General features: G+C 39.3%; 1 protein-coding gene across 3 annotated transcripts; it reads right to left on the bottom strand.

Annotated features, from left to right (window-relative positions):
- Positions 1-55: 55 nt before the first annotated feature.
- On the bottom strand, positions 56-15,333 carry LOC124281080 (glutathione S-transferase 1-like). 3 transcript variants are annotated; one of them, XM_046717093.1, is made up of 4 exons: positions 15,123-15,333; positions 14,057-14,115; positions 5,070-5,214; positions 56-720 (listed from the first exon to the last, which is right to left on the bottom strand). In XM_046717093.1, exons 1-4 carry the CDS (start codon positions 15,264-15,266, stop codon positions 412-414), a joined length of 657 nt encoding a protein of 218 aa, XP_046573049.1. In that variant the 5' UTR covers positions 15,267-15,333; the 3' UTR covers positions 56-411. The 3 variants fall into 3 exon arrangements, with proteins under 3 accessions (XP_046573049.1, XP_046573050.1, XP_046573048.1); XM_046717094.1 differs by lacking the exons at positions 14,057-14,115; positions 15,123-15,333 and adding exons at positions 6,750-6,808; positions 10,054-10,988; XM_046717092.1 differs by lacking the exons at positions 56-720; positions 5,070-5,214 and adding exons at positions 10,710-11,388; positions 12,158-12,302.
- Positions 15,334-15,548: the final 215 nt, after the last annotated feature.

The raw sequence follows: 15,548 nt of genomic DNA, 5'->3' as shown, positions 1-15,548 counted from the left end.
TGTCTGAAATATATACAACCGGGAGATAAGGCAACACATATCACAGGACATGAGATATACGAGATACTTTATTTCAATATTTGAAATGAGTATGACTTTATCATAAAAATGGAGTTTGTTTGAATGCATATATATTGTAAGTGGTACTACCCTCAAATATTAAAAGTAGTGGAGTACTTGCACAAACACATATAATAGAGGCGACTGCTTGACCCGATATCCAGAATTTTCCCATAACGTTACTTTTGATTTATAAGCAAAGTGTTAGTTACACTAGATCTATGAGTTCGTCCTTGGTATAAGCAGATAAATGGAAACTGGCACAACATGGAACTTTTGCATTGTTATGACTTGACCTATTTCATCATCAGTAACCAATGCATCTGCACGGATCAATTTACGTTCAACATTTTACGACTTTTCTGCTGGTGGATTCCTCATTTTTTCCACTATGTCATAAAATGCTTGATTCACTTCCTGGTAGTATGGTAATTCTTGCATTCTCTTGTACCATGCCATAGCATTGGGGTAATCTGACATATTCCCTTGGAAGAGGAATTCGGCTGCAAACCCAACGACCATCGCAAAGTCGGCAATGGTGACATTATCTCCGGTGAGGAACTTCTTATCCTTGAGCAGTGTATTAATCCGGTTGAAAGCCTTGACAACCTGTTCTTGTTGTTCTTTGGTCGGTGTACTTCTGTTTCTTACTGGCCACATCTGAAATTAGGAAACATTAGTATATATGACACCGGTTTTCCGATAATGATTTCTACTTTTCCATATTGTATTTAAAAAACGCTAAGCTCCACACAATGGCCTACTGCAAGATATTAATTTGATTGCACACTGTACAGTGAGATCCTGATGTATGTACTGGAGACTACTTGGCTGCTTTTAACTGCAGTTACATATTTCAGTGCCATTGAGGATTTGGTCAATATGTCAAGTATATGTGCATTTCTAGAAACTAGGGCTAGGAATCAGGATGATGTTGCCAATCTAATACCTGGCTATAAGTGTTTGCAGTGTGTCCGAGATAAAACATCACACCGAGGGAGATATAGTGGTGGTATTGATGTTTATGTTAAAGAGGGTATTTCGCCCTATATTCACGGAATTCATGACAATTGGACAGGCTGTATTTTCTTCGATATTTCGGACTTGTTCAAGAGCCAAGAGAAACTCGTGCTAGGTTTTGTGTATATTCCAACAACCAAAAAAGATGAATCTTCGGGTATCGAAAATCTAGAAGTGCATTTATATGAGTTACTAAATGAGTACAATGACTGTTATTTCATATTGAAAGGTGATTTTAACTCTAGAATAGGAACATTACAAGATTACATAATCTTTGACGGTGATAAGTATATACCGCTTGAAGAAACCTGCTACAGTGTGGACTCTTTTCATATCGAAAGGACGTCTAAGGATTAAGTTGTCAATAATTATGGCAAACAAAATTAGATTTACATGTAACCAACGGAAGATCTGATGGGGACAAAGTTGGTGAATTCACGTTCGTCGGTGCACAGGGTAACAGTGTAATTGATTACTGTGTTATATCGACAGACATATTCCATTACGTCTAGTCATTTCATGTCATCCCTGAGGTTCTGTCAGATCATATGCCGATTAGGACTGTGTTTTCTGGGCCAACGGAAATCGACATACCACATGCAGCACGTGCAACACGCACGCCGACCGTCACCCGCGATCGCTTCGTGTGGGATCACAACAAACAGCATGCCTTTACTCTGTCCTTAGGGCACAGCCTTAAATCGTGCCAGGACTGTTTTTGAAGAAAACGCTGATGATGTTAAATATAGGCCTGCGCAATATAACCGGTTTACCGGTATTTACCGGTTCAGACATTAAAACGATACGTATTGCCATAGGCTGATCGAAAACCGATATTTTGACACGTATTCGGAAAACTTCGTAACACTCGAAAATCTTCGGATATGTCCGCTTTTTAAATTGTAACTTTCCTTGTTTCTTTTGTGCCAAACATTATTTACATTTTTATATGGTCATGATTAAAAGTTTTTATTAAAGCCTAATCAAACATTGTGATTTTGTTGTGTTTTTGCTTTATAAAACAAGCATTAACTCGATTGTAAGTAATTTTTTGTTAAAAAAACTTCTTGCAATATATTGCAATACATATCGCAATAGTGCATGCTTTCGCATCACAATATATCGCAATATGAAAAATTCCCTGCAATACCCACCACTCGTTAATAAGTGTGTATCTCATTTGCAACAATTATTTGTTTCTTGTTTCAGTGACTTAGACTTTATGCGTAAGATAGACTTTAATAAACATAATCGCAGTCGCTCTGTTCAGCCAAAGTGGTTCGACCAGGAATGTCGCCGTCCGAAGCAGGACAAATATAAACTCTTAAATATTTTTAGAAAATCTGATTGTGTTGACGACTGCAAGAAGTACATTGAAAGTAAACATTATTTTCAGGCAGTTTGTAAACAAAGGAAGAAAGAATATGATCGCAAAGTGGTAAATGACGTAACGGAGGCTGCTAAAAACAAAGACTGTAAAGACTGTTAAAATCTTTATGGAGTGGGAAAAAATCGACCGACAGTGTCATATCTGTACATAATTGGTACAGTTACTTCAAAACTCTGTTAAATCCTGACGTTTTCTTAGGGAACTCTTTTGACAAACATGTACAAGAGTATTTAGCAGATCATAATGCATTGGTATGTATGAATTGTGCAGAAAGTGACGATATTCTTGGCGACTCTATAACGGAAGAGGAAATAAAAAGATCTATTAAGAATTTAAAAAATGGTAAATCTCCTGGACTGGATGGCATCTCAGCCGAGGCGATAAAAGCTGTTGTTGACATTCTATCTCCATATTTGGTGTTGATGTTTAATAACATTCTCACAGCAGGTCAGTTCCCTGATGCTTGGAATGAAGGCGCAATTATACCATTATTTAAACATGGCAGTAAAGAAGACCCGGATAATTATAGAGGGATTACTTTGCTTGATATGTTAGGCAAAGTGTTTACCTCAATTATTAATACAAGATTAAAATTTTGGTTAGAACTACACTCTGCAGTGGTTTCAACAAGCTGGTTTCAGAGATGGGTATTCGACTGTTGACAACATGTTTGTCTTAAATACATTAGCTTATAAGTATCTTAGAAAAAAACGAGGGAAACTGTATTGTATTTTCAATGACTTCAAAAAGGCTTTTGATTATGTCGATAGAAGCAAGCTTCTCTTCAAATTACTTAGAAAAGGAATTCATGGTAAATTATATAAATTGCAAGAAAATATTTATTGTAATGTGAAAGCATGTGTGAGATGTACACCATGCCAGTTTACAGAAATGTTTTCATCTTCCCGAGGTGTTAGACAAGGGTGTATGTTGTCACCAATTTTGTTTTTGATGTATATTGAAGAGTTAGCTACAACTATTGTCCAAGCGGACCCACGAGGTATTCTAGTAGATAGTGATATTGAAGAAATTTGTCTGCTTTTATTTGCTGCTGATGTCATTATGTTTGGCGATACAGTAATCAACCTCCAGAGGAAAATAGATATTTTAGAAGAATATTGTGAAAAGTGGGGTTTAACAGTAACTTTAGACAAAACCAAAATAATGGTGTTTAAAAAAGGAGGAAAATTATCAAAATTTGAAAAGTGGGTATAAGCAGGTAAACCTATTGAGGTTGTTTCTTATTATAAATACTTAGGTATTATATTTTCAGGTAGAAACATATTTACAGTTGCTTGCAAAAATTTGGCCAAACAGGCAGTAAAAGCTTTAGTTCCTGTAAAAGAATGATTTATAGATATGAAAATTTGGATGTTAATACCTGTTTTGGTATCTTTGATAGGAAAATTCAGCCAATTTTAATGTACGGTTCGGAAATTTGGGGTACAAAAGAAAGAAAAGTTTTAGAAATTATCCACACCAAATTTTGTAAATTTGTTTTAAGAGTTGGCTACCGCACAAGCAATTTGGCAACTTTGGGCGAATGTGGACGCCATCCCTTGTTTATTCATCAACAGCTAAGAGTTATAAGCTTTTGGTTAAGGATACTCAGTATGAATTGTAATACTTATGTTATACATTGTTATATACTCATGAAGCAACATGATGATATAGGCTATATAAATTGGGCATCAGCAGTTAGACTTACTTTATTTTCTCATGGCTTCGGGTTTGTATGGATTTGTCAAGAAGTTGGAAATAGTAAATCATTTATGTTAGAATTTAAAGAACGTGTCTTAGACTATATAGGCAACATTGGCATCAAGATGTTAGTAATTCTACTTTACTGTCAACATGTTGTACATTTGAATCTCAGCTTAATACTGAAAGTTATTTAACTTGTATAAAATCTGTACAATTAAGAAGAGCCTTGACTAAGTTCAGATGCTGTTCAAATAATTTTAAAGTTACTAAATACAAGCATGTTCACAATTGTAACCCTGCTGATTTATTATGCCCGTACTGCGGAGAAGGTGAAGAAGATGAATATCATATTCTGTTTATATGTCCAAATAACGCACACATTAGGGATCATTTTATACCTAGGTATTATTGTAGTCATCCATGTACTGCACATTTTATTACCTCGTATCAACAACAGATAGAAATCTATTGCTCCGCTTAGCCACCTACTTGTATAAAGTATTCAAAGCAAGATTATAGAGTAACATATGTTGTGTTTGGGATTGCGCTCTCTTGGTGGGATGCGGATTCTCGTGCTTATGTTGGGTTGGGTCCCGTCTAGCGGTTCTGTGTGCTGGCGGGTGGGTGCCGGGCTGTGGGGTGTGGGTCCGGGTCCTGGATGGGACCCGGTCCGGCAGGGGTGCGGGAGTATGTGCTTTGCTGAGAGGGCGTGGTCCCAAATAGAACGTGTTGCATTTGACCACATCCTCAATGGCATTGTGTATTATGTACCTTACATTATAGCGCTCTAAAAATTATATATAAATTCATATTGTTTCTTACATTGTACTCTAGGCCTCCTGGCCCCGAAATGCAATAAACGTGTGTTATTCTGTTATTCTGTAATATTACTGACCAGAGTCTCCAACATGGCTCTGTAGAAGACCCCCAGATCATAGTCCAACAGGCGGTCCACCTCAGCCCTCTTCTGGAGGTCCCGGGGGTACAGGCTGTTGTCCTCACCCCCATACTTCCCCACCAGGTAGCGCATGATGGCGCGGCTGTGGATAGGATTAGTGTTTAGAATCAAAACATCGTAAAGAGTAGTATGTATACACTACTGATTGAAAGTCTACTGATGAAATGAAGAAAATGTCAGAAAAAGGAAACTAGAAAACAGTAAAACTGCATCAATGTGTCATATTTAGATCCACAAATAAAGATTGATAGTGTTAAAAGCACGACTGTATGACAAGAGAGTTGCCATGAGTCAACCTTCACTTTATGTGCAGCCAGATTGCATGATGTCCTCATTTCATAAATGAATTGCAGTCGAACATTCTCATACAACTCCTGTTCAAATCCTGTTTGATCAGATTTACAATCATGAATACATGACTCGTTTTATGGATAACAACTTCTGTTTATTCTTTATACGTTTCAGAGCTAATTCTTGCTCCTTAGAAGGAGAAAATAAAGAAGTTGTTATCCGTAAAACGTGTCATGTATTCATGTTCGTCCAACTTCTAAATGCCTTACCAAAACAATCATAAAGGCCGTAAATTAGCTTACGAAAGGCTGCATGGTAAAACTGTGACAAACTGTTTCAAATGTGATCGGATCAAACATAGACTCCTTAGTCCGACAATATATTTCTCTGGTGACCTCGGTGGTGTTGATGTCTGTGCTGGTACCCCGTGGTGTTGATGTCTGTGCTGGTACCCCGTTCAACAAAGTATTTCTCTGGTGACCTCGGTGGTGTTGATGTCTGTGCTGGTACCCCGTGGTGTTGATGTCTGTGCTGGTACCCCGTGGTGTTGATGTCTGTGCTGGTACCCCGTGGTGTTGATGTCTGTGCTGGTACCCCGTGGTGTTGATGTCTGTGCTGGTACCCCGTTCAACAATACGACCTAATGTGATCGTACGTCCCATACTTTAATATAGGCTTACAATCGTCGAACCGCTACGATCGCAGCAACATAACGGAGTCCACATACATGACACTCCTTTTTGTCCTCCAACACATTGACGACAGTGGAGTTCCAATGAACTTTACTGCATACTCCGTACCAATATGTATACGTTTAATGATTTTAAAAGCATTGCTAGTACGCTACATGATACAAGGGTTAGGGGTTGGGTTTGTTTGCTCTATGTGTGTGTGTGTTTGTGTGTGTGTGTGTGTGTGTGTGTGTGTGTGTGTGTGTGTGTGTGTGTGTGTGTGTGTGTGTGTGTCTGTGTGTCTGTGTGTGTGCGCGCGCGCGTCTGGAGAAGGGTCATGGCTATGGTGATGAACAGGTGCTTGTAAACATATGTATAGATGTGAACATATACAGTCTTGGGTGTCGTGGAGGTCCAGTTAACTGTTATTGTACATGATTGAAAAGTCTACACACATGATTGCTTGTGCAACTGTATTGATTCTGTCGAGACTAGAGCTTTCCAACATAGCCTACCAACGAACCGTCTTTTGTCCATGCCTTCCATCATGTTACCAACATTGCTAATAAGTGTCTAACGTCTAATACGTGTCTAACGTCTAATAAGTGTCTAACGCCTAATACGTGTCTAACGTCTAATAAGTGTCTGGCCTTACCTCTCCCACAGTGTGAAGTCTCCATCTGTCATTGTTGGGACAATTTGATCAGGGTTTATCTGAAATATACATGTTACAATATACGTTAAGAAAACAAGCTGTTAATAGATAGACGAATTATAGTCTGTATGCAGTGAAAACGTACCGATGAATTTCACTTTAAACAAAAAAGTAAATCAAATTAAGTGAAATTAAGATTGCGAATCCTCACAATTTTACCTTGCCAAATGAACAATTAAATCTCAGAATTTTATTCAACTTAGGATAAAAGTTGTTTAACAAATGATCATAGATTCAAATCGCTATTATTGGTTAGTATTACAAGGGGGTAAGCGCAGTAGATGGAACAGTGAAACAAAAGCACGTGCAGTATGTGATGAGCGTTAACTTAGACCAGGTCTAATTGTTCTCGGTGTTTCATCTAATGTGCATACCCCCTTGTAATTCACCGGGTTTTCTGTCAAAAATCATGTTGTCTGATTATGACGAGATATCACCTGACCTGATATCACTTACCGAATGCTAACAGGACGGCCTTCCAACGCCCTACAACTAAACTGGTGCTAAAGTGAATAAATATCTGCTCTGCCCATTACTTATATTGAAGAACTGCTTTGATGTTTGACATATAATACGTTTGCTTGAGCCAGATACTGCATAATTGCTTTAAACAGTACAACCTAGAATTAGATATAGGGATTAAAAACCGGGGTTAACATAGCCATACGTGTTGTAAAAACTAACTACACTGATGATCACACGGTGATAATGAATGATCTGTCTTATTACGCCATGACTTCATACGCCAAATGAGTGCTCATACTGTCAGCCTCTGGTTCATCGAGGAATAGATGTTGTAAAAGATGTTGAATCGACGTCGGTGTTACGATGAGCTACCCGAATGAGGTAACGCTTACTGATAACTGGCAGCTAGTTGCCATGTCATAATCTTGTGAAAACCCGTTACTGAAGTAGAGTTCATGACGTGCGGATCTCACTCAGCCCTACTTTTGTAGCGCTTCAATCAAAATATCCGATCTAGGCTACCTTGGTGAGAGCGACCGTCCCAGAAATTGACCCATGACTCAGCAGTACACAGTTTCGTTTAGAAGCACACTCTCAAATACAGTGTTTAGTCATATCGTGTATAACGTAAATGCTTCTGTGCGGTGTAACATGACCGGTTGATAACTACGACTGTAACTTTGAATGCCGAATTAGATTCATCTATGTATTTATTGAACACAAACAGAGAAATATATATCTGACATCACGTGTTGATTTACTTTGTAATATATCAAGCATATGCAACGCAAATGCCCATTGATGACAAAACTATGGTGTGAACACGTGTTTAATATTAAACCAATGCTCCAGTGACATCAGTTTATTTCAGGTGGTTTCCAGAGCGGAACTAATGTCACTCCTACCCATAAAGCCAGGTTATGTAGGTGAGAACTACTCGTTGCTATTCACCAAAATCAGGTCAGCTATCAGGCTAGTGACCCAGTGACACTCGACGTCGCTGTTGCAATACGCTGGGTATGTAATATAACCCTGAAATATATCCTGTAATGCGACTATGTTCAGTGACAAATAAAATGCCCATCACATATATCATTGCATTTGGCAGGTATTTCCCGTTTATAGCAAACACATATTTCATAATTGTATGAATACGAATTACAGTGGACATTATCTGTGTGTGTGTGTTTGGAGGGGAGAGGAGTCGATTCGAAGTCAGAACCAGATGTGTGCTTGGAACCTGTTATCGAAGTACTGACTGGCAGAACGGTAAACAGTTCACCCAGTGATGATGCACAGGTTCCATATTTCGAGTGTAGGTTTCACGCTGAGGCAGTTCGAAGGGCTTTTCCATAATAATTGCATAGATACTAATTTTTATCACTGTATTCACGATCAGACGTGTATCCCAAATTAGTGATGAGACACACGAGTAAACCTCCTATAAGGTTATTTTAAAGTATATTTGTTCATAAGTACATTACTAATTATGCAAATAATGAAGTGTGAACATGTTTGTTTTTGTGGCAGAGGTCACCATGGCCACACATATCACTTTATTGTATCATCTCCATTAATAGCCACACATCGAGTTACAGCAGCGTGGGTTTTTCACATGTCCTCACGTGTTGATCTTTGACACATGTTTCCTTTGATTCCACCAATTACTGGATTTCTCCTTTATTTATACTCAATTTTGCTAGGTTAGCCGGAGATCATACCGTGAACATATCCCCTTTCATGTTTTAAAAACTAAGCTGTTCTCGGTGATTATTTTTTGCATAAGCACAAATATTCAGATGAGGTCGTACGTGAATGAAACGAATCTATATTTATGATATAAATCTAATTTAAGTAACAACACTATCGTGTTACAATTGTCACTTCAACAAACTTTCATACTGTGTGAGAAATGTATTGACTTGGAGTGGGGCGTGGTAGAAATGGGCCGTGGGACCCTGAGCATGGGACGTCGGGCTTGTTTGTGGGCACTCTTTCGATAAATTCATATTTAACAGACGCTTCTTAAATAGAAATTTTCGGTTCGGTATTTTAGCGTCATTCTCAGGCCATGTATTGTGATATACTTTCATCAGTTTATACTCATCTCAGTGACGGGTGAACGAAAAAGGACTGTTTTTGTCCAACGCAGTAACATTTCACTGGGCACTGGGGACAGATTCTCCTCCGAATCCCCAAACGGGTATGTCTTCTGGAACTATATCTGGAACTATATTCAGATAACACCCGCAGAAGGGGCAAGAAGTAGCCCAGAAACGTTGTGATATACAATAAACAAGAAGTTTCCATCCATATACTCGTTTTATATATTCACCAACTTCTAAATGCCTCTCAAGAATCTCATGGAACTATATCGTATGGCCGATTCCATAACCGTAACTGTTGATATGGCCATCTCATTTCAGTAAGGTTCAGATCACCATCATAATCAAAAACAAAAACAATTAGGTTTATCTTACGACTAGCATTGTGTGTACAGGGAACAGTGTTTGTCCTTAACCCTGAAAAGCTGCAGGCTCTAAGGACCTAGAACCATAAAAATATGTGGGTCCTGATTAGAATGTGTAGGCCGCATGTCTTAATATGGAAATAATACTCTTAGTTATTGGGGATGAAAAAACTGTCGGTCATAAGGACCTGCAGAAAACGATAGCTGTTGTCCCGAGTGGTTTACAGCCGGCTTCGGGCCTAAGGAGTGGCGTTTATTTCGAACGCTGACAGGGGACCGGTTCTAAACCTGTAGCCGTAGGTTACTTACCTTTAAAAACTCTGGATTAAGATGTTCTTTGTTCGCAAAGTCGAGTTGTTTCAACTCGAGTTGAACACCAAGAGCCTTTGCAGCCATGCGGACAGAACGACATGGCGGGCTTGCAGAGAAGTGATATAGCTGAATGTTCGCCATGTTAGCTAGGACTACACTCCACAGAAAACACGCTGTCTATATCTGCACTGCTCTTGAGTGTGAAAGCATATTGTGTCAACCGTCGGGGTATCGGATGTAAAGAGGTCGAGCATGAAGGTTTAACATATATCGGCCTTCCTTTGTGTAAGCGGACGTCGTGTACGGTCCAGTGAGCAGATGACACCGTAATTTAGTTTTTAGATGTTTACAACTTAACGGGTATGGTTCTGACAAACAAAGAAACATAATCAACCCGAAATCTAACCCGAATCTGGAATATCCACGGGAGGCAACTACAGCAGCTCTTGGTGGAATTCATGACTGAATAATTCATATGTTCTTATTAGATCCATTCATTATAATTCTAACCCATGTTTTGCCGTTTAACCCCCAATGGAATCCGTTTTAGGAGATGATCATAACAGATATTCCACAGCCTGTCTGAAATATACGCTAACGGGGAGATAAGGGAACATATATATATATTAAGGGACATGTGATATACGAGATAATTCATTTCAGTTTTTGTATTTCTCTGTATATGAGCAATATATGAAATATATTTGTGATAAAAATGGATTATGATTTTGCTTACATGCAAGTATATAGTAAGTGGTACTCACTTTTTCCTTCATATATTGTAAGAGCGTAATGATATGAGTACCTAATGATATGAGTACCTGCTTGACCTGATATTCAGTATTTTCTCGAATATTTCTTTTGATTTATAAGCCAAGTATTAGTTACTCTAAATAAATGTGTTCGTCCTTGGTACCTGGTAGTGGCACAACATGGAACACTTTACACTGTTGTTACTGAACTTATTTCATCATCGGTACCCTTCAATGCATCAGCACGTATCAGTTTACGTTCAACATTTTACGACGTTTCCGCTGGATTCTTCATATTTTCCACAAGGTCATAAAATGGTTGATTTACTTCCTGGTAGTACGGTAATTCTTGCATTCTCTTGTACCATGCCATGGCATTAGGATACTTCGACATATCCCCTGAATAGAGGACTTCGTCAGCAAACTCCACCACCATTGCAAAGTCGGCAATAGTGAGGTTATTTCCAGTGAGGAACTTCTTATCTTTCACCAATGTATCAATCCGCCCGAAAGCCTTCATGATCGTCTCATCTTGCTCTTTTGTTGTCTTTGGGAGTTTTTTGTATCTTAATGGAATCACCTGAAAGGAAAAACAGTAATTATATGGCGGGTGTTGGTACGTGTGAGAGAAGTGTCCCTTTGTTTTTGTACTCAGTGTAAAAGTACACATTGACACCACTCCATGTGTTTGTTTGTTTGGGGGCATGGCGTTAGACTAGTGGTTAAAGCGTTCGCTCGTCACTCCGAAGACCTGGGTTCGATTCCTCACATGGGTGCAATGTTTTGAGGCCCTTTTCTGGTGATATAACGTCGTAAAACTAAACTCACTCACTGTTTTGTTCTTTAGTGTTATCGTCTAACGCCGCACGCAGCAATACGTACATGGCTGTATTCATTATATAATAAAGTCAAGATCAGACAATCCAGTGATTCGTGAGCATCGATGTACATATATAAAATACGTTGACATACATCAACCGAGTCAGCGAGTGAGACCCGTTTCCTTTCGTCCCCTTTTACGGCCATCATTTATGAATGGGGAGAAACTCTAGGGTCTTGAATTGCGTGTTCAAGATGTTATACTCTGTGATGGTTCCGCGATTTTAACGCGTTGCTAATTATCTATAGCAGATAGGCCAATGTAGTCAGAATATATATAAATTGGAATATGTTTCGTTCCACCACCGGTTTCGTTCTTAACCTTCTAGTAACTCGCGCCACTATTTCAGCGGTGTCTCCTATTACACAATCCTCCGTATTCTCCGCAATCCTTATGAGGACGATGAGAGCATGGTGTGGAGTGTTTCTGAGTAAGGGGATCTGATTAAACTGATTACACGATTACGTACTAGATTTTCAAATAGGGCTCTGTAGATGACCCCCAGATCAAAGTCCAACAGGCGGTCCACCTCAGCCCTCTTCTGGAGGTCCCGGGGGTACAGACTGTTGTCTTCACCCCCAAACTTCCCCACCAGGTAGCGCATGATAGCGCGGCTGTGGATACAATATAGTCAAATGGTGAGAGTTATAACATCGTAAAGAGTAGTATATAGTACTGGTTGAAAATGATAAAATAAAAACACAGCCCTGGCATTGCTGGAATATTGCTAAAAGAGTGATTTGCACATACTACTGCAATAAGAATCCGAAGACCACAGCATCAGCTTGACAAACCTGTCTTTCTGTTACGGACTTCATGTATATCACGGATAACAGACTTTCGATAGCTTTAGTACTGTGGATTCTTGGCGCAACTGGTCTCTGCACATGACAGTCGTAAGACTTACACTGTGCCAGGTACAAATAGCTCCATGATTATCTTGTAGAATAGATCTATGGGCGGAATTATCAACATTTACACGTATGTGTAGATTTAGAAGGAAACCTTAAACTAATCGGCTATTGTTCATACAGTCCAGGATTTCAGGAAAGAAGTTCATAAGTGACGTCGGGGTTTATATTTATGTAAAAGATGCATAATAGGGTCGATAGCAGTATGCTCAACCTGTATGTGTAGAACTACGTATACATGTGGTATAGATATCTGCCTGCCCTGGATGTGAACAAGATGTCGCATTTCTACATAGCTTCTGTCCTGTGTCCCTACTGATATTCTGGGGTCTTCCCACTTACCCAACTCCTATTGTTTCAGAAGAAGAAATCACTGGGCCGTGATAATCCCCTTTACTCCCTTATTTTGTTCCCTGTGAAATAGTATCAACTACTTTTGACAAGTTATCCACTTTCCTACCAAGTTTCCAAAGGTACGTGGGATAGGACAGATCCCGTTATCCCAATAATGTCTATAGCACATACGTGTGTAAGAACATATGTTATGATTAGAAAGATTCCATACATGTGTTTTGTCAAAACAGTTTGTATAAAGTCAGGACCATATTAATGTCTTTAAATATGGGAGTGAGTGAGTTTAGTTTCACACCGTTTTTAATATAGCAATATTCTAGCAATATCACGGCGGGGAACACCATATATGGGCTTCACATATTGTACCTATGCGGAGAATCGAACCCGTGTCCTCGGCGTGACGAGCAACCGCTTTAACCACTAGTCTACCGCCACTGCCCCTCTTTATATATGGTTGACTTCTACTTAACGCAGAGGGTTAAAACAGATTTTCTAATGATGCTGTCGCTTAGACGGCTCTTGACAAAATGTTATTGTCACTTCTTATCCTGTACAGTGTTCTCAACCAACTGTAAAATGCTATGCTCCTGATCTTATTCTCACAAGTGGGACATGAATGAAACTAATTTGAACCAGCAATCGGTTACACCTAATTGGGTTGTCAGTCAAGACATGATGAGGACATTTTGCGACCATGTCGCTTGGCCAGTCAGTGAACGCATGACTATCTGCTTAAAACAGATGAGGATGGACCTCCTTTGTGCATCTCTTGTGATAAAAGACTCACTGTCATGCATATGTTGCAAGGGATTCAAATAGTTAAGAATTAAACCTGAGGCCAATCTGTTTACCCGTGTGAGCTGCCGTCTGATAATAAAGTACTTGAAGGAATGATCTGTATCAGAAACTATAAATATGTATGTGCATTACGTATTGCTCGTATGTGTATTTAGCCAATGTTTTAGATTTTAGATAGCGTTGTTGTATCAATTTGTTCAAATCATAAGTAATATTGTTAAGCCAGCCATCTTAAATTGTCTGCAAATGAATCTAAATACATGGATAAGTGGAGATGGACGATATAGTTCTCTTGTGCGCTTTACCTCTCCCACAGTGTGAAGTCTCCATCTATAATTGTTGGGACAATTTGATCCGGGTTTATCTGAAACATGTCACAATATAACAGTTTGAGTTAATTAGGCTAACTATCGTTAGGTGTTTGTGAAATGCATATTGTTCTTATCATAGGTCAAAGAGCACAGTTACACGCAACATGTGGTTTCTAAGTTAAACCCTTTTCTAACGTAATCCTTCCAAGGGACACACGAATGATTGTGCTTTACACCAAACACCCTACTACTCAACTGATATCGGTCTGCATTTCCTAATATCATCATTTAGAATGCTCAGAGCTTTTACAAATGGTTTTGGCGTGTTTGAAAACTACAAAGTCGATGTAAAACGTCTTCAAACTGAAACAGGGATAAGCTGACCCGTTTTAGTTGAAATACAATGATGTTTAAGTGGTGTCTATCTAATTCAATTAAGGCGGAAGTGTCTAGTGAGGAGTTTGGTTTGGTGGTACTAACTTTGGGTTATTTAAAGCTGGACATCACGCATGTTTGCAGGATGCCATCCACTCGGTAGGTGTATGGGACAGGCACAGATGTATATAACAACATAAACATCTCCGAGAGGCCATTGTTCGATTCTACGACTTTATTATAAAAATGAGTCTGTAAATCAATAGGTAATCGTGATGATACCATGTGTTTGCGAAAAGGTGAGATTGTACAACAATAAGGGCTGGTGGGTTGGTGTTTAACGGCGCACTCAGCAATATTCCAGCTATATGGCGGCAGTCTGCAAATAATCGAGTCTGGACCAGACAATCAAGTGATCAACAGCATGATCATTGATCTGCGCAATTGGGACACAATGACATGTGTCCACCAAGTCAGCAAGTCTGACCACCCGATCCCGTGTCTTACGACAGACATGAGTTGCTGAAGACCAATTCTAACACGGATCTTCACGGGTCCACATGTAGGGGTAAGCAAGCAAGTAAACAACTACAGCAGTCTGTGGCAGTTCGTTCGTTCAGCTGTAAATGTGACCTAGGTGATGTACAGAACCTTGCACTAACACGGATCACCACGGGCAACTTACCTTTGTAAACTCTGGGCTAAGATGGTCTTTGTTGTGGTAGCTGCGTTGTTTTAACTCGAGTGGTACACCAAGAGCCTTGGCTGTCATGCGGACAGAACGACAAAACGGGCTTGCGGGGAAGAAATATAGCTGAATGTTTGCCATGTTAGCTAGGGCTACGTAACTTAACACGTTATCTTGTTCAGAGCACGCCCGAGATTATGAATGCGACTTGCCTGTATAAACAGCCTCGACTACAGCTTTGTTTAACTGGGTCATTTGATTATCCTACTTCATGTGTCCATATACGATACGGTTTTACTAATGCAACATATATTTCTTCAAATATAAACGCTGTGCAATCATTATGTAGTAAATTATTGATCATACTCAATTATCCAGCGTATCGCACAAACAAGGTGGACAATATAAGTCAGTTTCTTTCTG

The sequence above is a fragment of the Haliotis rubra genome, unplaced genomic scaffold (assembly GCF_003918875.1).
Source record: "Haliotis rubra isolate DU_JTF1 unplaced genomic scaffold, ASM391887v1 Scf279, whole genome shotgun sequence".
Taxonomy (NCBI): Eukaryota; Metazoa; Mollusca; class Gastropoda; order Lepetellida; family Haliotidae; genus Haliotis; species Haliotis rubra.
The sequence above is the reverse complement of the archived record's forward strand: the minus strand, read 5'-3'. Positions and strand labels throughout refer to the sequence as shown.